Source organism: Mytilus trossulus, chromosome 6, assembly GCF_036588685.1.
Source record: "Mytilus trossulus isolate FHL-02 chromosome 6, PNRI_Mtr1.1.1.hap1, whole genome shotgun sequence".
NCBI lineage: Eukaryota > Metazoa > Mollusca > Bivalvia > Mytilida > Mytilidae > Mytilus > Mytilus trossulus.
In genome coordinates, this window is record NC_086378.1 from 32991398 (window position 1) to 33015310 (window position 23913).

At 32.4% G+C, this 23913-nt stretch overlaps 1 protein-coding gene across 3 annotated transcripts; it reads right to left on the reverse strand.

The window, feature by feature from the left end:
* Positions 1-3207: 3207 nt before the first annotated feature.
* On the reverse strand, positions 3208-21649 carry LOC134721146 (uncharacterized). 3 transcript variants are annotated; one of them, XM_063583949.1, is made up of 4 exons: positions 21404-21649; positions 6041-8282; positions 5215-5329; positions 3208-3818 (listed from the first exon to the last, which is right to left on the reverse strand). In XM_063583949.1, exons 2-4 carry the CDS (start codon positions 8255-8257, stop codon positions 3679-3681), a joined length of 2472 nt encoding a protein of 823 aa, XP_063440019.1. In that variant the 5' UTR covers positions 8258-8282; positions 21404-21649; the 3' UTR covers positions 3208-3678. The 3 variants fall into 3 exon arrangements, with proteins under 3 accessions (XP_063440019.1, XP_063440017.1, XP_063440018.1); XM_063583947.1 differs by having other exon boundaries at positions 3208-5329; XM_063583948.1 differs by lacking the exon at positions 21404-21649 and adding an exon at positions 8628-8979 and having other exon boundaries at positions 3208-5329.
* Between the last annotated feature and the right edge of the window lie 2264 nt (positions 21650-23913).

Below are 23913 nucleotides of genomic sequence, written 5' to 3' on the forward strand. Positions count from 1 at the left end.
AGAACATATCCGATATCATTTGTGAAACGGTTATTCCATAACGGTTAACCAACTTGTGATGGCGTCCTAAAATTTACGAAGAGATGATTTCACCTTCACCATTTGGAACTCTTGATTTAATAGCTTCCTTGTGAGCAGCAACCCTGTATCAAGAAAATCAGGATAGGAAATGCAAGCACGGGAATATCGTATCATTTGGGAGATATATACACCGTATTCATGTGACGATTTTAGTCAATTTTCATAATCAATCAATTGAGCCATGTTTTTGTGAATCGATAATATGAACATGCGCGATTGTAGCGTGTCAATTGATATATGTAAACATCATTCGTTGGGTCAAAGGGTATGTTTCTAAAATGGGATCTAGACAAATGAAAAATTCTAATCGTCACCTATGTCATCAGTTCTCCTCTGACGTGGCCCTTCAGTAAAACCATCAAGATATAAAAGCAACACTTCTTGTTTATGAAGTACTGTGAATTGTTGTTCGTGAATAGATTGGTGATTTTCGAAATCGTGGTTTCGCAAAAGTGTGCACAAACACAAGACTTAAGAAAATGTTTCCTTTAATGAAAATTCAGATTTATGCTTATCATGCTTCTTTCTCCTTACAAAAAATCAAAATCTGACTTACCTGTGGTTATTGAACATACCGAATTTTTGAAGTCGCACGAATTTCTTAAAGCGAAATTTTGGTCCAATGAAAGATTGTTTTAGTTTTTTTTTGCTTTGTGAAACAGTTCTTTCAATCCTTTGCCTTACTTACTTTTTTTAAATGTTGCATCTCCATTTTGCCAAGTCTAAGAAAAAAAATAACCTAAAGAACTGAATGAGCCCGTAAGAATACTGCAAACATGAAAACATAAATGTGCTGCAACCATACCGTATGACTTCAGAAACTCGTTTTACTATTCTTCCGACAACGATACAAGTAGACAAGATTTGGTTCTGGCCATCAATGAACAGATCAACGTGTAGTAACAATGAAACATCAACAGAATTTGATTATGCAACGTCATTTGCCAATCATGTTTACGGTCGCAACGTCAACTGCTAACCAAATTGATGAGTGCCATTGAGTACAGAGTCATGCTATAAATGTTTCCCATGAACTGCATTGCCAAAGAATTGACTGAAGGAAAATCTGTAAAGCCCTCAAGTTCCAACCGCATAATTGCCAAAACCAATAAACGGGTTGAACAAATGCAAAATCAGAAGGTGTAAAACAGAACCCCAAAAAATGTCAGACAGAATTTGTTGACCTTTCTGACAATCATTTTGGCGTTAGTAACAGGCCGTCATCGCGTTTGACGTTGACACATTCATTCAAAATAACACAAAAATAATCTAGTGTTGCGTTTCTTAAGTCGTTCAGTTTAGTATTTGAACTGCAAACTCCCATGGAAATGATTGCAATTCAATAAACGCTCAGTTATCAGTGTACACAACCAGTGTAAATTAACTAGCTGGCGGCGTTTTGTGCAAAGGTTATAGTTTTCTTTCTGAAATAGTTTAACACCTCTTAAATAATTGATTTTGTATTTACATTGTTTCATTGAAAACATGTATTTGTTCAGTGTATGTTCACTTGTTTGCATTGATATGTCTTGTGATTGAGTTAAGCAATTTTAATTGATATTTTATAGACAAGTGTGTCTTTCTACGTTGTGATATTACACTCTTGTTTCATATAGAGTGAAGGTTAATACCTATCAAAATGTTTAAACCAGTGGCCGTTTTTTTTTTTTGCATTTAAAACCGTTGTTTTTCCCGTTTAAATGGTTTTACACTGGTAATTTTTGGGACTCTTAATGGCTTGGTGTTTGGTATGAGCCAATGCCTCGTGTTGAAGACTTTACTTTGACCTATTATGGTTATTTCTTTTAAAAAATTCGGACTTGTATGGATAGTTGTCTTTTAGGCACTCATTCCGCATCGTTTTATATATACATCATCAATATATCTGAAAGGGGAATTAAAGAACTTTGCCTGAGTTTTTTTTTTCTTTTTGACTTTTAGAAAGTTTTGTATGAAATCTACTTGACATTACTATTCAATAAGTTTTCAGTGGGTGTTCACAATTTGTACCAAATTGAATACGACTGTTTGCTGAAAAATAAACCAACCAATGCCAGATACAACAGATTCTTTGTTATTCATAAGGTCCATAATTTTAAGGATGTCTTTTTGTGGTGTATTTGATGGATTTGGAGTAGATCTTTAGAATTTATAAGACTTCACTGGTTGCAACTTCAACGACACTTTGTTTTGCAGGCCATCTTTTACTGCAATTAAAAGTATTGTTATGATTTAGGATCATGTTTAGAGTATAATCTTCATCGTTCTTAAAAAGATTTCTTTCAAGTGTCCAGTATATGAATATATTTATAAATATATATTGCGTGAATGATGTAAAGGTATACTTATAAGTTTTACTGCGAATTCCCAGTTCTTTAAAAAAGCATTTTAACAATTTTCGAGACTATGTCAGCTGGAAAGCACGTCCTAATCTCTCTAAGTTGTCAATGTGCACATTCATAAAAGAATCTGCAGAACCATATTTGTATGAGAACGATGAACAGTAGAATTCTAGAATGGGTTTTTTTCTTATCCTTGCAGGTAGATATTTTTAAAACCCTACAATGGTTACAAAACAATTGCGAAAAATTGACAGTCTTTTATTATTCTTATACCATGTTTACTATTTTACCTGGCATTTTTTTGTTGTTTTGTTTTCATCGTCTCTGCTGAATTTTGTTAATAAAAACTCATAAGCCGTTTCCAATTTCAATCCTTGTATCTATGATGAATTTATACTGTGTTATTTTCAAAAAAACATTCCATTGTATTGCGCAACTTTGTATTATATTACACTGGCAAATATTGTCACATTTTCAGAAAGCATATTATTAAGTAGCCTTTCGTGTTTTTGATTTTCTTTGTATCGTATTGTCAGACGACTTATATAATCATATGCGGGAGAATAATCTATTTCAATATGTGCACTTTTGTATGTTTCGTCTATTTTGAAATATATGTCATGATATTTGATAATACCTAAGAATTTGTCACATAGGTCTTTTAATTTAGGAATCAACTTTGTTCTTGACGACGAAGACTGATTGGAAGAACAAGAGTTGTTATTTACTGGTGTCTAATTGTTTTCTCCGGCACATTGAACTCAAATTCTTAATTGCAACACACATTTATTAAAACCGGACATTTCTATAATTAGTCTGTTAAAGATACACTCTGCATTAATATTTGTTATATTTTTAAAAGCAATGAATTTATTAGTACCTATACATATATATATATACAAATATATAGCTGAATATTTGCGTTCAATACATTGACCAAAAAAAATATACATATTTATATATATTAGAGAACTCTTTGAAAGTGTCAAATTTCATAATGATTAAGCAGTCCTTGTCAGATACATACACTAGTAGTCTTTCGAAGGACAATGCATATAAGAATTGAATTAATAAATTTATTAATAAATTAAGTTGATTTTGTCGTTTGACTTTCAGATTAACGCAATTTCGAATCTTACAAATATCTCTTCTTTGAAAAAAAACCCTTCATATATACACAAACTTCTGTATTATCCATGGACTTGATTTGAAACAATCTTCTGTTTTCATTTAGAAGACATCAAAGCTTCAGTTTTCACATGCACATCAACTTCAGTTTTCGATGCGTCAATAAGCGATGTTGTCGTTGTGTCGATTCTGTTGCCTCGTGTCGTATTAGATGTCGAAGACGACGACGATGCTGGTTTGGCTTTTCTGAACAACTGAAGGACTCTTCTGTTACACATGAAGGAAATAAAAATAAAAACCCCTTGCAGAGCGTTAAGCATTGAGACAACGAAAGAGATAGCGGACGCTGAAAACAGGGTATCAATTATTTGGAAAATCCATGTTATGCCCGTGATTGTGAATAATTTCATGTAAATAGAAAAATGTACACGATTTAACGTTGAACTCTGTTCTTCTCTCTTAATTTTCGGTGTTGAGATTATTTTTACTGACGTCACAATGAAGAAATATATATTTGTCAAACATACTATCGTTATTGGTATTATAAATGTAACAATAATGGCTGTTGGTCGATTTAAAAAACACATGCGTCCTCCGTATCCGAAAGAACCATCATGCAAAAAAGTTGTTATCATATTGACTGACACTATTAAAACTGGCAGTCCGTAGGAATATAAAACATATGAAACTAAGACGTTATTGTATCCCGACTGTCCGGAGGAATATAGTAATATCTTACTCCTAAAAACACGGAACATATGGAACGAGCAAACACTTAAGCAACCGAATTCTGCTAACCAAAACATATGCATAAAAATACCAATCAATATGCATATCGAGTTTGACTGAGTTGCGTATAACCCAAACTGGAATAACAAGTGAGCGAAAAACATGGCAAACACTAAGCACATGTTATTTTTTCCTGGAAGTGATCTTAGAGTACTAAATAAGCAATAGGCAATGAAGGTTAAAAATAGGAACATTAAGGACAAAAGTGTACAACTCATCATTAGTATACCTAAAAGAGTGATTTCTGGATTTTCGAAAGCTGGTTGACTTGCAAAAATGTCTTTATAATCCTTGAGACAAAGTCTAGCTTTTTTGTCTGACATCAAAATGTATTCATTTCCATAATTCTTCATCGATCCACTGATATTAAGTGTCAATGTTTTATTATCTTTGTCTATTCGGAATTCACTATCATCAATTTCTACTTGCTCACAAACTAATAATCCACTGACCTCGGAATATGTATACCAATTTGCATTCGTAAAAGTACGAACATTTTCGTAACCACAAGTTTCTGTTGAATTCAATCGTTTTGTCCTGCCTGGAAAATTATGTAATTTCCAGTATTGTTTTATAATGAATTCAAATAGTACATTACTGTATAGTACAGAAAAAGTGCTGTGAGTGAGATTGATTAGCTGCTTTTCGATTAAAGATCTATCAACAGTCTCGTTTATAAATATCTTTTGATCTAATGTTATATCAATGGTCGTTCCTTCTATCAGAGTTGTTGAACACCTGAGATTTACATGTAGTGCAGATGAACAAAGAAGCAAACCCTTTACGTTTAAATATGTTTGCAAAAAAATGAAAAACGAATTCTCGACCGTATCTAAAAACTGTGTTGTTTTGTTAATCGTACTCGTAGCTTTACCTCTCAATGTCAATGACAATATATAGCCAAGATTACTTGTAAACGGTAGTAAAGGAACACAGCCATTGTTTGTCAAAATTCTTCCAGGATAGCAATGGATATCGCGGCACTCGTGCTGCAAAAAACCCAGTTAAATCATGATACATGTGATACATAACAAAAATTATTATGAACATTAAGTGTACCGTAAATACATATGTTTTTATGAGTACTCAGAAGATGTGGGATTTTGTTTGTTGTGTGTGTTTAACCTGTCATATTGTAGAACTGTTTTTAAATTGACATACATTGTGGTTTTCATCATAGTCATTTTCTTAAATTAACAACCGGAAAATTCGCGTTGGAGATGACCTCAGATAAGTTGATTAATTCATTTGTCCATGTGTAATAATGTTTGGAAAATTATCCAATGAAACAAAACCGAATATTTACTTGTCATTCGGAAAATAAAAAGGGCACTGGTTTTGTCTATCATACTTAAACCACTTATTTGATCTATTTGATGATCTTATTTTTTTACATGCAGATATTTTCGTAAAACATACTTTAGTTCATTGCATTTATTTACTAATCTAAACAAGTGAGATGATTTTGAAGAAATTGGTAACTGTAAAAGCAGAAATTTTCGTGGAGGGTTTAATTTCGTTTATTTCGTGGAAAGAATATATCCAGGAAATTAAAACGCCACGAAAATTTTAACCTCCATATAATACTACTTACATTTAAGGAAACACTAAATTAAATCCCCATTAAATCTTATAGAGAGACAAAAACACGAAATTTTAACCCCACGAAAATAAATGTTTTTGCAGTATATATTATTTACCTTAAGCTCGTCAAATATCTGTGTTTTGTTACATATTTTCTCCATTTTGTTGTCTTGTAAGTCATCAAATACCTCAAGAGCAAATATTTCCCGAAATGAAATCGGAAGTGGCCCGTTTGCGCCTGTAGGTTCCGTGATTTGTGGTGTAACTGGCGGACGTTGAAGCCAATAGAATGTTGGACCAGTTCCTGTGATGCAGACATGGCAGAAATAATTTTTATATGGGACAAGAGCCTGTATTGACGGTAGTTCATGACATTTTTCTATGTCGTTTGGTGTATACACATTGTGTAACTGTGTTTCATTACAGGTTGTATGTATCACGTTGTTGCGATTTGAAGGATTACACATATGGCAGAACGGGTTTTCCCCATTGAACCAGATGCGAGGCAAATTTAAAACAGCGCACGCAAATCTGATATCTGGGTCATTATTTATCCAATGGCCTGTAATATTACATTTATCATAACTTAAATATTTTGAACATTTCGTTCCCTGTTTTATGGGTTTCATGCTGTAGCGACATTTTCTGTCAATAACATGGGATATGTAGTCTTGAAATGACACATGGTAGGTTGGAGAAATATATTCATCGCAAAAAACTGCAATGCTCCAATACATAATTGACTTCTGAAGTTCATAAGGTGAAATATCTTCATTGCATAGCAGACAGAAAACGTTCTTGTAATGCACTGAAAAATTTCTCACGTTTACTTCAATCGGCAAACTAGAATATAAACTTCTTTCAAAACTGCTTTGACATAATCTGTTAATTTCAATGTTTGAAGTATTTTTGCATTTGTTATATACAAGAAATCTGTCACCTGTTGACGACAATTCAATATCAGTACATGCTGTTGACCGTTCAAACATTTTGTCAATACAACAAGGTTTTGATTTAAAATAGCAATTATCGTCACAATCACAAGCATTCATACTTTTTTGCGTTGATTGTCTGTCACATAAATAACCAGTTCCCATCATAGCATAATACTTTCGGTGTATATTTGTTAAATTTAGCGTGTTATACAATTTAATATTTTTTTCTGATTGCTCTTCAGTTTTGGTATTCATGGTAAATTTTCTACTCTTTTCCTCTTCAAACTCATCTTGGATATGTATATCGTTAATTAGTTTTTCTTTGATGAATCTTATATCAAGAGCCTCGATATTGAACTCAAGTTTGAAATATCGACCATAAATGATTGGGCTCATCATCTCGCTTATGTTCATCTTAGCATCCAAATATTTAGAACTTCCAATGGTACTGTTACGGTTGCAGAGGTAACAGTAATAATTTTTGAATGGTGTTGTTATACCACTCTTGGGTGTTCGAAGACATGCTTCAAGTAAACCAACGCGATAGATATCCCAGTATCCTGTAACATTACACTCATTTATTAAAGTTGTTGGTTCTGGTGGATTGCACATAAAACAAAATATATTCCTGAAAAATTTATACCGGTTGTCGTAGTGATGACAAGCGTACTCTAGACTTGAATCATAGTTTCGCCATGTTCCCGTTATGTTACATTTGTTCAAAAAACCCGGAGCTTCGCGATCGTTAACAGTAGAACAATTTCTTGGTTGTTTTATTTTATCACTGGCAATATAGAAAATATTACACTCTTGCTCTGTTGCAAGACTTATTATTTCCGAGTAGGATGAAACAAAGTTGAAATCTGCAAAATTTGAGCAGTCTATTTCTAATCTCCATGGAATAAGGTCTGTAATGCTTTCATTAAAACATTTAGAACAATGTTTATTTCTATATGTCAATCCAGTTTTCCTTGATGTCACAGGTCCATTTTGCAAATGTTCCCTAGGTGAAAATGTCGACTCGCACTGTCGTGTCCTGTCAGATTCTGTACTATTGCACTTGCCTACCATAATAAATAATGGAGCGTCTGGTTTATGATATTTTTTATGTAGGAGCTTTGTCTCAGTACATGAAAGATGTAGAGAGAAAAATAAATCTGGACAACAGTCGCCTCTTGTTACACAGTCTAAGTCACATTCACATGAAGGACAAACCTCTAAATTAACTGAAGTATTATATAGAAGTTGATATCCATGGCTTATTTTACTTTGATCGCATAATTGTTTTCCACATGCCGAGACATACATATCTAGAATTTTGGAAATGTTGAATGTATATATTTGATAGAAACTGGCACTTAAGAACAGGTAACAGAACCAGATTGATTTCTTTTCCATTATTAGTGATCAGCTCTTCTACAATCTACAATAAAAGCATCTTCAATTCAAGGTCACAAGACAATATTTATATTTTTTATTGTAAACATTTTAAAACTCATGTCGATAATTTTCAAAAACTGAGAACATTCTAAACATATTAAATACCAATGTAATGCAATTATGGGAACATGTGGTGTAGTTTGAATACATTACTGTCAGTAACCAAGGTGGCAAAACTGTTTTTGGTATATTTGTAATTTTTGTGCTATACCATATAGATTATCTGACCAAAAGCTATATTTTTACTATAAATCAGTCATTCTATTAATTGTTCATTTATTTAGTTTTTAATAATGCAATTTAAGCTTTCATTTAATACTAGCATTACCCGAATGATTTTCTTGACAAGGTTACAGCTATATGTATGCGTAGGAACAATTTGTTTTCAAATGGGTACTACTTTCTGCCACAGTTTGACTGTCCCTTTGGTATCTTTCGTCCCTCTTTCGTTATGTATGTTCTTACTGACAGTACCAGAATAAGTGGTCTAATACATAAAACAGCACAAAACTCTTTATATTGACTTCTGCCTTACATCATTTTCTCCTAGCAAAGAACAACATATAATGCTTTTGTCGAAACACTATATTATTGAGTTCAAGCACAAATTTGTCTGGAAGTAATGTATACAAAGAAAGCACCATATTGATAATAAAAGTGACCAATATAAGACTTTTACAATTATTACCTGTTTTTATTTGCCAATGTCTACTCAAATAACTATGTTCTTACCTGTAAATCTTATTTAAATAACATAGGTTCATTGGACGTAAATTTAGTGGTCGTTATATAAAATATTAATGATAGTTTTTTCCCTTCTCTTATTTCTGCATGTTGGAAAAGGAGTGTTTTTTTTTGGTAAAATATACAGTATTGTTAACACATAGATCAACCAAAGCGATGTATGTATTTCTTTGCTAGACAAATTGCTAATAGAAAAAAAAAGATGTGGTATAATTGCCAATATGACAACTCTCCACAACAGACCAAAATGACACAGAAATTAGCTATTATAGGTCATTGTACGGTCTTCAACAATTAGCTTAACATTGTTTAAAACTGCATTTCAAGTGAAATTTTACAATTCCTTTATAAATGTATACAAATTTACTTGTAAAAAAACCAGAACACTAATCAACCAATTAAACATGAAACTCTCACGATGAAAAACCAAATGCTATGTGTTTACTATAAATAAAAAAGGATTCATAAACGTTTCATTGATTTCAGTCTTAATAATATTAGATAACAGGTTAATTCATAAATGTGTGCATGAAAATGAGCCGGATATACTTTATTCTAGCAATTTTAGGGTTTTGATTTTGTCACGATAAAATGTTGTATCAAAAAAATGGATGTAACATTATCACCTACAACAAATGTGAGCAATTTTCATTGTAATGAGCACTATTTCTAAAATTTTAATGTTTTTTGCCTGACAGTTAACACAGTCTCGAACATGTTATTGGTTATACTGACTTCTTTAGATAAGGAACTTTTCGTTTCGAATTTTCCTCGGAGTTCAATATTTTTGTGATTTTACTTTTTTCTTCATTTTGTTCAATGATTTATTTCTATCATAGAAAATTTTTGGCGAAGCACTAGATAATAATGTTTACATAATTTTGAAAACATAACTTGCACATACGTGTAATATGTTTTGATAGTAAATATTGTTAATTAAATTTTCAATGTGGCCTAGAATTCAAACTACAACTTGATCATCTACTGATCGCTTTTAAAAGAATGTAGATTTTAATTTGACTTATTTTACTTACATTATCCATCAATTTCTGAAACTCGTGCATTATTTTTTTTTATTATAGAGATATACATTTTGTAAGTACTGTAAAACAGAATTAACATAAAAAAGGCCACCATGGCTGTTTACACTGCTTACATCCTTAAACCTTTTAAATGATAGTTCAGGCAAATATTGACATATACCACACAATATATTTATATGCGTTTTGTTTAATATACTTCTTCACTTTTTTGGTCTTTTTGAAAATGTTGTTTGTGCTGTATTTAGACTCTTCTACAAGGAAATTTGTTTTACATGCACACGTATAAAAAATGCAGTTTTTACTAAAAAATATTGACACCTTATGTTTGTGGCATAACATCTTGGCCACAAGTCTATTGTTTTCTGTTTAGTATTACATTTATATTAAGATTCATTTTGTTACATCTTGTGATCAATTTTATTTGGCTATCGCCAATGGCAGTCAGCAGGGTTAAAAACAAACCATCAGTTGTTCGACCTGTTAGTCAAATGCGTTTTAATTAAATATACTCTTCCACTTTTTTGGTCTTTTTAAAAATGATGTTTGTGCTGTATTTAGACCCTTCTATAACGAAACTTCTTTTACATGCACACGTATAAAAATTGCGGTTTTTTCCAACGCAATCATAGGTTTGAACGTAGTGTTACTTTAGACTTGTATATATATATATCATATACATTTCTTAGCTTTTCGTATGGTGCTTCTTTTAAGATATTAGGATACTAGGACAAGAGGGGCTCATAAGTGTTTGTTAACCTACTTATCTGTTAATCCGCATTTTTTCTTCCCTTTATTATTCAATTTTAGATGGTGACGTTCCCTTGTCATCATCTTATGGTGTTTATATATCTCCACATGTACGATTCGCTCGTGTATGTAACAACGTATTAGATTTTAGAGAGAGAAATTCATGTATTACTGAAAAAATATTTACATCAAGGTTTTCGATATCACAAAAGCTTACATAATTTTTAAACAGACTTATAAAGAAGGGATATAGTTACGATACTGTTGTCAGGTCATTAAAGAATGCATATTTGGACTTTGATATTGATTCACTTATAGGGTCTTTGCGTCGGAACTAAACACATTTATTTAAAAAAAAAACAGTTGTTGGCATGACATGGGTTATGTTCTTCTCATACACTTCATGATAGTATGATACTAAACCTCTAATGGGAGTGATTATGCCTGATATTCATATGATGAAGACACAATCTTTCAATCAGTTTGATTGAGGTCTGGAGCTGCCATGTCAGTTAACTGCTAGTAGTCTATTATTATTCATGTATTATTGTCGTTTTATTTATTTTCTTTTGTTACATCTTCTGACATAGGACTCGGACTTCTGTTGAACTTAATTTTAATGTGCTTATTGTTATACGTTTATTTTTCTACATTGGCTAGAGGTATAGAAGGGGGGGGGGGGGGGGGGTTGAGGTATCATAAACATGTTTAACCCCCTCCCCGCAATTTTGCGCCTGTCTTAAGTCAGGAGCCTATGACATTTGTTAATTTGGTATGATTTTTAATATTAGTTTCTTGTGTATAATTCGAAATTCGAGTTCGGGAGTTTCTCGCTACATCGAAGACCTATTGGTTTTAATTTTATTCTTCACTCCATTGTAGTGTCTACATAGTCATCTTACGTGTATTTGTGCACGGTCAATGTTGAAAAAAACAGTCATGAATAAATCAAATCCAATATGCTTCATCTGTATTAGGCTAAGACACCAGATGAATACCAGTGAAAGGAAAAAAATCATGAAAATTGTCAGGTTAATAAATTAACACGTCACGGGCGCATTGCAACATCATTGAACTACAAATGTTTGTGTAATAGGACACATAAACTACACAATTGAAGAGCCTGGCATCTCAGAAACATTAATAGCGAGACGGCATTTTCCTGCGGGGACAATCGCTTGAGAATTATTGTTAATGCTAAGAAATAGCTATACAAAGTGAGGGAGATGGTTTTAATTCGTTTGATGTGTTTGTTTGAATATTGCTGTTTTCAAAGATATTCCGTTTTGAATCTTGCTTAGATTTTTTTCTTTTACTTTATTATGAACGACAAATATTCAGAAGATAATTGAAGATATATCATGCATCAAAAGTGTGAACGCTTTTCAGTTTTGAATATGAAACATAATTTAAAAAATGTTTAGATTAATGAATTACTCATATTTGGATAACTCACATTCGGCTAACTCATATTCGGCAATACGAAGTTGAAATTATCTGAATCTGTTGTTTTATTTTCCTTTTTTTTTTTTACATCTGTCTGAAAAACGTGTATGTTGAAGTAAAGGCCGTTGTTAAGTTCGTATTCTCATAATTGTTGTCTCATTATCATTTATTAAATGTCAATAATGCCATAAACTTAATTATCTTATTAGATGTCTGTTTATTGTGTTTATCTTATATTATGATCTAGTTTTATTAAATGTTTACGTGATATGTGTCGCTAGCGCTTATAATATATTTGATAAAACAAGAAAATATTCAGAATTTAATCAAATTTGCCTCACAGATTTTAAAGAAAATAAACTCAAATATAAAGTTTTTAATAAATATTTCATGAAGACTGATAGACTCATGGGCCTTAGATATGATGACTCAGCATAAATTCACAGATTACAGTATGCATAGTTCACTTAAAGTCCTGAATACAAAATTAATTCATAATATTATGTAAAATTGTAAAGAAGTGCATATATATACTCTTCAGAGTCATTGAAACTCATCGAACCTTCCTGAATATTTGTATTGGGTGGTTGTGTCCTGTCGATAACCCAAAAGTAAGCCGTTACACCTAAATCTTTTTGTCACCACTGCATAAAAAATACAAGCTCGAAACAGAAATATCTCAACAAAACTTACAATAGTGTGTTCTATCCTGAATATGTACTGAGTTCCAAACTGCTAGCAGAATAATTTAGGAAATTTGAGGCCTCGAGGGGAAGAAAAATTGACTACCCCTGGGTCATAAAACAAATAATTTAACTTGTAAATGCTATGATTGTATGATTTTAAAGTTCTATAGAAATCAATAACTACAAATGTATGCTTGGAAGTTATGCAAAATTCAGATGTTAGCAGTCATCTCTATAACATTTGAAGTGAATTTATATCTCAGACTGATATTTGCATACAAACAACAGAGGTAGGATTAAATACTTTATATAATCTTGAATGTTGTAATGAATGACTGCTAATAGTTATTAAAAGTACCAGGATTATAATTTTAAACGCCAGACTCGCGTTTCGTCTACATAAGACTCATCAGTGACGCTCAGATCAAAATAGTTAAAAAGCCAAACAAATACAAAGTTGAAGAGCATTGAGGATCCAAAATTCCAAAAAGTTGTGCCAACTTACTTCTAAACATTACATTTATAGTATTTTCATATGCTTTCAATAAGTTATCAAAACAATTTTAAACAGGTTCTACGCATTTTATATCAGAAAATATACAAATAGGGTAAGCTTGCAATAATTAAAATCTTGTTTTCAAATTCTTTTAAAATTGAAACAGGGGAGGGGATATAAAATGTTCAGTAAAAAAACTTGGAGTATAAGTAGTGATTTATTCAAGGCTATAATTCTGATGAATGAGTATTGTTGTGAGAAAAACTAATTTTAGAGAGTTTTCTATTTGAAAAAATGTCTGTATAGGTTGCACTTCGTAAATAAAGCTGTTTCTCAAATCATGCCTCTTTTTGGAAGATTAAGAATATTCATAGAAAATTGATTTTGTTTACATACTGGTTTCCAGTTATGCTCTCTGTGTTCCATCTCATAGAGACATAACTTGGGAATGTTACCAGTAAATATATATGTGCATATTGTTTACATTGAAATCTGTGGTAACCCTTCATTAGAGGTAGGGGTAGTTAAGAAAATGAGTGTTGGTTTAAACTCTTAAATATTAAGGATATATAAACGTTGAACATATGCCGCACAGCCCTATATTTTGACCTTTGAAAAAAAAGAAATGCATGAACTTTCATTCTAGGATATTATTTTTTTTCAAAACTTCATTGTTAAAGTGGTACAGTTTTAGCCGTAAAAATAGTTCCATTGGGAAATTGCATTGTCAATATTTACAGAAATGCAACAATTATAAAATTGCGTATATCATTTAAATTGTAATTTATTGGATCTTATAAACTTTACAACAGTTTTGTTCCGATATTCTTTATCTAATTGCATGAAATTCCAGAATTGAAAGGGTATACTATCAATTTTCAACACAACATTATTTTTTTCAATTTTAGAGTAAACACATCAAACGAATGAATAACAACTGTCGTATTCCTGACTCGGTACAGGCATTTTCTTATGTAGAAATTGATGGATGAAACCTGGTTTTAAAGTTAGCTAAACCTCTTCCTTGTTTGACATTCGCCTAAAATTGCATTATATTGACAACAATGTGAGATCAAAACAAACGGCCAATGCATCAAACTTTGAGATCAATGATAACATGGCGTTCAGCTGAAGAAATTTTCAACAACTAATGGTGTAAAAGGGGTGAGTTAATCAACATTATAAACATTTACTATTTTCCTTACTTCTATTTTTGGTTTCGTTATCGGTTTCGGCCTATGGTGAACATTTCTATTAGTGAACCAAAAACTAAACATGCTACACAGAGGGACAAGTGATCAGTATGCTGGAGTTTCTATGAATATTTTTGTTATTGAATTTGGAGGTTGACTTTTTTTAATGAGTCGGAGCTACTTTAGACACTTGTCAAAAACAAGAAGATCAAAGAAGCCATGCCAATTAATTTCACATTCAGATATATTGATGATGTTCCTTCCTTTAACATCCATCCTTTTTCCGATTGGGTTCCAAATATAAAAAAAAGTGCAGAAAAAAATGACATAATAATTAAAATTTATAAAGAATAGAGAACAAGCTAGTATAGGCAAATAAATAAAGGATACAAAATAATTGGCGGTACCCTGTATAAAAAAAAAAATGGACAAACTCTTTAAAGAATTTTAAAGATATATAACCTGCCAAAAGTTCTTTGCAGTAAGTATTTTAAATAACTTGAAAATAGTCTCAGACTTGTTTTTATCAGAATATTTATATAATGGAGAAAAACTATTCAAGTTAACCATTGTTGCATTTTGTATACATTATACGCGGCTGTAATTCTGTAATGTGAAAAGTTTGGGTAAAGTCTTGAATCCATAAATATTCCAGTTAAAACAATATGCTTTTTGACGTCGACATATAGGAAAAGCAGACGCATTTTTTAGCCATAGATTTATCTTCTAAAAAATCGGAACCAATCTGACACATAAGTTGTTAAAAACCTTATTTGTTTTAAAACTGTTTCAAATAATATTTATCAATGATTTAATTGTCGTTTATTTTGACTCGATGGATACAATTGTCGAAGGGTCATGGCAAATTATGATTTTTAGAAGACGGCATGGTCAGGTTTTGTCGTCATTCCGAGAAGAAAATAGATTACTACTACATCGAATTATTTCTAAATTTTATTTCCGATATGCAATTTTGACAATTTGAATTTAGTTCAAATTTAGAGCAAACTTCTAAATCTAAATTTAGCATTATTTTGGTTGATTAGAGACGAATGTTAAAAGTTGAGATGGCTGGATTATTGAATACAAAATAAAATATTGTTTGCTTTACGATGGATGGGCCATTGGCATTGGCAAATCTTATATTCATTTTTTTGTTCTCGTGCTTTGAGACACGATCGGCCACAGCAGAATCAGCAAATGCGTTGTTTTTTTTGTTTTTTGTTTTTTTTGTTTTTGCATTGTTTCAATTCTTATATGTTCATATACATATTTACATAATTTATCATAGCATGTCTTTTTCAGTTTAAAATGCTCAAGATATCTGGTAGGAAGAGGCGACAATGTGTTCTACATAGGCTAAGCACACTTTTTGCGTTCAAACATTGATGGAGATTCGAGTGTTAACATATATATAGAGGGTCCAGTAGCAACAACTTTACACAGTTCAGAGGTTATGTCTATGACTTACTATGGCTCCGGTATTCACGATCGCTACTTCTAGTTCTGCTGATGATAATCAGGTAATTTTCCAGTTTTTCAAAATTCATCTCCGTGTAGTATTAAGGACAATGATGAGCTTGCCAGAAATGTCGATAAGTTAAATCATTTCAGGCGAATATGTTGATCTGGCCTTACCATTAGCTTATTCAGAGGCCTCTTCTGTGGATAATTAGAAAGTCGTTATTTCACAGGACTTGTGATACCCCCCAAAAAAGGGGGGTCTTCCTTTATTTTTATATGTAAGAATGTGACACAGAAACAGGCCCCTTATTTTCATGTCTTGCTGATTAGAACAGGGTTGCTTTTTCTTGCACTGCTGTCGGGAACAGGTTTAATTTTTAAACAATTGAATTAAAAAGAACAGATTGGATACTGGATATTGAAACACGTATGTTTTTTGCTTACATTGATAAACTGTTTGGTGACAGGATTTATATTTCTGAACTAGTCTAGAAAATAAAGGTCTCTGGCCAGACTAAGGTATACATTTTACAAGCGTGTCTAGAACAGGGTATACATTTTCGCATTCTAAGCATGTCTAGAAGGTGATTTTTTTTCTACAATATTTCTGTTTAGAACGGTATGTTTTGCAACGTTTTCTGGTTAGAACGGGTATGATTTAGAAAGTACTGTCGGCACAGTTATACCTGAAAAGATAGTCAGTAACCCCCCTCCCCCGGAATACAACCAAGACAGCAACAAAACAGAAATTTACACAATAGGTACATTGGGTAACTGGACAGATGCCTTTTTTAGTTTATATTAGTATATTTTGTACTACTGATCACTCGACTGTTTTTCAAGATTTACTCAAGTACATACATAGTATATGGCTAGGCGCTAAGTGGTGCGCACTAGGATGGAAGTCGTACGATGAAAAATTTCGTCTCAGAATGTCACAGGATCCAGCTGGTTCCTGGGCTGGTGTTGACCCTGACTTATGGCTACTCAATATGTATTCTCCGTCTAGTATTGGTAATGGCAATAAGAATGGGGTCCTTAAAATGTTTCGCATTCAATTACCAAGGTTTATGCGGGGTTCATTCATGTGCTTATACTCATTCTTGTTTAAGTTGCTTTGAGGAACACCCACTTATGATTCAGTGTCCCATACAAGACTGTTTTCCTGAAGGCAGGCAAAAATGTAAGATTTAAGCAAACTAGGCCTCTGTTTAGACCGAGATTTAAGGCACGTGTAAGCAACTCGCTGCAGTATCTCGTCAATACGAACTCGTATACTGGACAAAATATGAAGTGAATTTTTAGCAAATGCTATTACAATTGATCTTAAAGAGATATCAAATTGAGAATTTTTGTTATGTTAATCTTATGTTTAATTTTGTATAGAAGTTGGATTGCATTGATTTCGAATCCAAACTGATGTATCATCTATTGGATAAAGGGTGGACTCCAATAAACACAACTGAATTAAACGTAAATTCGTATTACTATTATGTAAAATCAATCAAGAGCTATACTGGGATCAGATACTTTTAATCTTATTAAAATTTTTGTTAAAAGATAATTCTAACCTCTCAATTTAGCAACAATTTTTTTTATCATTATTTATTAAGGTTATATTATATTAAAACCAAACACTATATTTGATGATTAACAAGCAAATATCAAAGTTAGTAAGGATGTTGATTCGTCCTCTAGTATTGTTATTAATGGTAATTAATTTCAGATTTGAGCGTTGAATATTCCAGGCTCAAGTAATGCAGCTGCAGATTGTCTGTCTCGTTTTCGGGTGATCCGATCCCGTACATTGGGACCGGAAGCATTTATCATACCATACATAACTTTCATATGGTCATTTCGAAACTGGAATATACTTTCAAATACACAATTCGGTAGTAGATAGTACGAAAAGCTTACACGGGCTTTACATTTGTTAAACAGTTTCGGGAAAGATTTTGGTCTTGCCAATGTATGGCTTATGTTGTGCTTTTACTGCATATATTTTAAATTAGGATTTGCTAATTGAACAATACGACTACACATCGATCAGCTTGATCTGGCTTAAGCATTTACAATAAGCTAAATGTTTATGAGACTTACTAAAAATTTAAAGTAAGCGTTGGTTTGCAGCGTTCAGGGTTGCTTCAGATGGACAGTAGATTGACTTTTTAAGAGAGATATTGCATCGTAATTTGTCAATATTATCAGGTATATGAAGTTCTGCATACGAAAGCTATGATATTCCAGGCTGTTTTTCCTGGGCTTGTCGTGGTCTTTTTATGTATGGTTGGGGAGTTGACAGTTCAAAATATGAGCAATACATGGTCTACAAATCATGCTTTAAACAAGACTGATGTCAAAATTTACAAGAAATATGTAGAAACTCATTTGGTTTCATCTAAGACCGATCAGTTTGGTAGAGGGTTAACTATAGAATAGAGTATCTTAATATTAAAGTGCAACCTGAATTATAACAAACAATTACATTCATATATACAAGTAATACAGCCAGCCAAATAAGCTTATGATGCACTGTATCATTATTGAAAGTCGAATAAATAAATATAGTTCAAATTTACACGCAAATTATAGCAAGGCACGTTATCAGTTGATCACAGATTGTCTGAAGGAAAAACAGTTTAAAATAAAATACAACTATACACATTCTTCCTGAGCAATTAGACAAATGTGTTTGTCCAGTGGCTTTTATTGCTTTGCTATTTGCCAGATAGACTTGTAGTAGGTGGACCGCTATTTTGTCTTTTGATGGTTAGCTAGTTTGACTAAATACCAATTTTCTACAATACTCAAAATATGATCTCTACATGTTTTAGGTATCAAACATTCTCGTTGTTCGTCGAACTCATTCAACATAGGTATGGACCTATAATGGTTACTTCTATAAATTGTGACTTGGATGGATTTTTGTCTCATTGGCACTCATACCACATCTTCATATATCTATATATGGAGAGAACTTGTGTTGTGGTGGATTATCCAATAAAATATTTAGGTCGTTTGAAAGCGGGTGCATATTTGCGTTACATATACGAATTCCCAGTTAATTGTGTGTATGTTGCCGATTCTCCTATAAGGGTTTGGATTGTTAGGTCGTCAATATTAAGAATGTGATTTTGGAAGCAAGACAACGACCGGGAGGAGGTAATTTGGCTTTGAAAGGTCGGAAGTGAAAATTTGATGGTAGGTTTGTTTTTACCGATGGCTAACTATCTCTAAGGTGAAGAATATTCTAATGCGAAGATTGGAAGATCCTCACAGCTATATTACAGTGCACATTGGGAAATGATATGTTTAAAATATCAAACTAGGTTACTTTCATCATTAGCTAGTTCAATTTATATCAAGGTTTTATATTGATTTGCCTGTTACAACTTGATTTGGTCTCGAGTTTTATTGCCAAGACTGCAATGACGGTCTTCAAACATTACATTATATATATATATATATTTATATATATATAGATTAGACCGTTGGTTTTCCCGTTTGATTGGTTTTGCACTAGTAATTTTGGGGCAATTTATAGCTTGTTGTTCGGTGTGGGCCAGGGCTCCGTGTTGGGGGCCTACATTTACCTATAATGGTTTACGTTTTTTTTAAATTGTTGTTAGGATGGATAGTTGTCACATTGGCACTCACACCACATCTTCCTTTATCTATTTGACAGTGTTTAGTTGCCTATATATGTTCTTAGTGAACAGTTAAACGAAATATCGACATTATTGGGCTGTTTTATAAATAATACAAATAGTTGCTTGTTAATTTACAATTTATATCATATAATGGCATATTCATTTATCAGAAAATTATTTTAATCAAATTTTGCTTGAAATGGCACAGCTATGCGCAGCTCCCCCCAATTTTATTGGCGGTTGACGGTTCTGTGAAAATTTTAACTATAGGCTAAAATTGTCGCAGCACCGCCAATTTGGCAGATTTCGCTGCGCTTAGATAACATATTTGCAGTTTACAGACTTATTGTAATCGTATGATAGCATTAGCCTCTGATTTCCAGGGTTAATAGCTTATCTTGAACTTCCCCTTTTCATATATGGTCTGCCACCTCAAACATATTCGGCGATCATCATATAACATTTTCAAAGACACATATGCATTTTTATCAGTTAATTTTAGTTCATATATCTACATGTATCACAAATTGCATTTCATATAATAGTACATATATCATATCACAAATTGCATTTCATATAACAGTACATATATCATATCTGTTAATAAATGCTGTGGCCATTTCCTGCCAATACCAATCTTGTTATTTTTTTATGAGCATCTAAGATAATAGGATTTAAAATCTAAAATTTAAATCAGTTATCGGTAGTGCTCATACCACTGTCCGTCGTTATACTACATCGTCAAGTAATAGTATTTGGTTTCTGGTTGGATTATCGATCTTTGCAAGTGATTGATTTACCCATAATCCTCCTTTTTGACGTCGACATATAGGAAAAGCAGACGCATTTTTTAGCCATAGATTTATCTTCTAAAACCCGCCCACCCTCCCTTAAATTTATTAGTAGAATGCAATTCCTACGGAAGATACTGCTGTTTGGTTTTGTTTGTTTATTTCAGAATTGTATTGTCTAGACTACATCAAATAAATCATCACTCTATGTGGAAAGATGTACAAAAGTTCTAATGACGAGACGGTCTTTCAAGAAAAAAGATTAATCCTGGACGAGGAGTGGACGTGCATGCATATAGAAATTGAATGGATAACTTGGAAAGAAATTTATTAGTTTGTTGTTTTTTTTTCTGATTTTTATTAAACTTTGCGTTGGTAGCGATAACTTCTGATATCCAGGGTTAGTCGCTTGATTTATGGCAGATTTCGCTGCGCTTAGATAACATATTTGCAGTTTACAGACTTATTGTAATCGTATGATAGCATTAGCCTCTGATTTCCAGGGTTAATAGCTTATCTTGAACTTCCCCTTTTCATATATGGTCTGCCACCTCAAACATATTCGGCGATCATCATATAACATTTTCAAAGACACATATGCATTTTTATCAGTTAATTTTAGTTCATATATCTACATGTATCACAAATTGCATTTCATATAATAGTACATATATCATATCACAAATTGCATTTCATATAACAGTACATATATCATATCTGTTAATAAATGCTGTGGCCATTTCCTGCCAATACCAATCTTGTTATTTTTTATGAGCATCTAAGATAATTTAATATAATTATAATGAATAAAATGCAAATAGAAACTACTAAGTAGTGTACTTACTGTATTACAAGCTGAAGATCTTTAACAAGTTTTTGAATCAACTACTTCTGCTGTTTATTCAATGACATAGCTATCTGTTATGAGTTCTCTTGATAAAATGTCTGCGCTGGCATTTCACAGTTTGTCAATTATCATCATTATCATTAAATCTCGTTAAGTAAAATGCATTATTTGATATTTTCCCCATCGAATATGATTTTAACATTATAACAAAATGATTAATTAAAGTGTTTGTACTTCCGTGACTAATACTGACATTTTAAATTTATATATTGCGTACAAATTTCCGCTTTTGAAGTGTTAGACACTATCACAAAGTATCAAATTTCCGAAAGGAAGTAAACGATCGAACATTAAGATAAATGGTCAGTCTATCATAAATCATCAAGGAGGTGTCCCATCATACATCAGTTTATTTATGCCCATACATACGATTTTCACATGCAAGAATCCACAAAGACATGACTTAAACTAAAACAAGACAGACGAAAGGAAAGGAAACAGTCTACCATAAAACGTCTCATCAACAGGCACATAAAAAGAACACGGCAGTTTATATAACACAACAACCAAAGCTGAAGATTGAGCATACGAACCCCACCAAAACTGGGATGAAGTCAGAAGCTCCGAAAGAGAGAACAGACCCTGCTCCACATGTAGAATCCGTCGTGTTGCTCATCTAGATTAAAGTCGTAGCTCAGTCTAATTTGATGATGTCAGAGTTCAAAAGACAGACCGGATTATAGTAACGACAACTGGAGCATATTCGTCGAAATATTTGAAAGAGGTTCCATAATAAACCATCTCGTAGTGGAGTCCTTAAAAATGTCGAAGGATCGAGGACCTCAATTACACCATTCAATGTAAGCAGCTACCTTCAATCAAAAAAAGAATGATAGGAAATGTAAGATCTGAAATATAATATCAAGTAGTTAATATGTACAAAACAACTTCCCAAATTTTAATTTGCCTCAAAATGGAGTTTTTCGAATGAAGGGAGACCTTATATTTTTTTGTTATTATCAATTATTCTGTATACACTAACTGTACTATAAAGTGGAAGAAAAGTTACAAAGAGCATTCTACATGAGTAAAAAATGGTCTTAGGCCATGGAAGGCTGAAAATAATCTTTGGTCAATCTAGGCCGAATTACATTTTCTAATATGACATGCTTCTTTCGTTTCATGAATAAACACATGCTCTAAATCCAATAAAAAAAAATTGGAACATGCAAATGTTGACTACTTCAGAATAATGAATTCTAACAAATTGGCGTGCATTTAATATATTTCAGTAGCTGAAACACTTCCAAACTCTTAAATAATACATATGTTGTTTATAATTCATTTATTATGACTGTAAGGTGTTGCATTCCGAAATTGACACATTTGACCTAGATATGACAACCGTTCATGCTGGATGTTCCAAAACTCCTCCCTCTGAGAAATCACAGTGCCAGCTGTTTCCTTCTTTACAAACAAAAAAAGGGAGGTTCATGGAAGAGCATACACAATCTTGAATAATGAATAATTGACGCAAGCTATTCTTTATTGTAGTTTTAACATGGGTAGGCATAATGTTCGTGTTATGTTAGCCCTCACTAACGCTCGGGCAAAAATAATCTTGAATATAATGCCTACCCATGTTAAAACTACAATAAAGTGTAGCTTGCATCAATTAATTCTTAATTTAAATATAACAAGAATGCACATGCTGAAATGTCACCGGCTTTACTAACCATCATTGGTTTTATGTTGATAGTCCTTAAGATAAAATTTTATTACAAGTATCTCATAAACTCAGAATTATCAATGATCCATGAAAATAAGGTCAAGGTCATAATAACCAAGCCAGACACCTAATAATCATTCCAAGCATCAAATATAGTTGACCTTTTTGCTTATAGTATCTAAGAAGCATGCAGGCTTAAACTTAACACTGATCAATGAACCATGAAAATGAGGTCAAGAACAGATGAACCCTGCCAGACAGACATGTGCACCTTACAATCATTGAAAACACAAAACATTGTTCAATTATTGCTTATAGTATACTAGAAATAGATCAAACCATGAAAACTTAACATTGACCAATAAACCATGAAAATGAGGTCAAGGACAGATAACACTTCCATGACAGACATGTACAACTTACAATCATTCAATACACCAAATATAGTTGACCTATTGCTTATAGTATTAGAAAAAGAGACTAAAACACAAAAAGTCATCATGACCAATGAACCGTGAAAATGAGGTCAAGGTCAGATTAAACCTGGCAGACAGACATGTTCACCTTACAATCATTCAATACACCAAATATAGTTGACCCTTTGCTTATAGTATTAGAATAACAGACCAAAACCCCAAAAAATATCATTGACCAATGAACCGTGAAAATGAGATCAATGTCAGATGAAACCTGGCCGACTGACATGTACCTCTTACAATCATTCCATACACCACATATAGCTGACATACTGCTTATAGTATTTCTAAGAAATGAACAT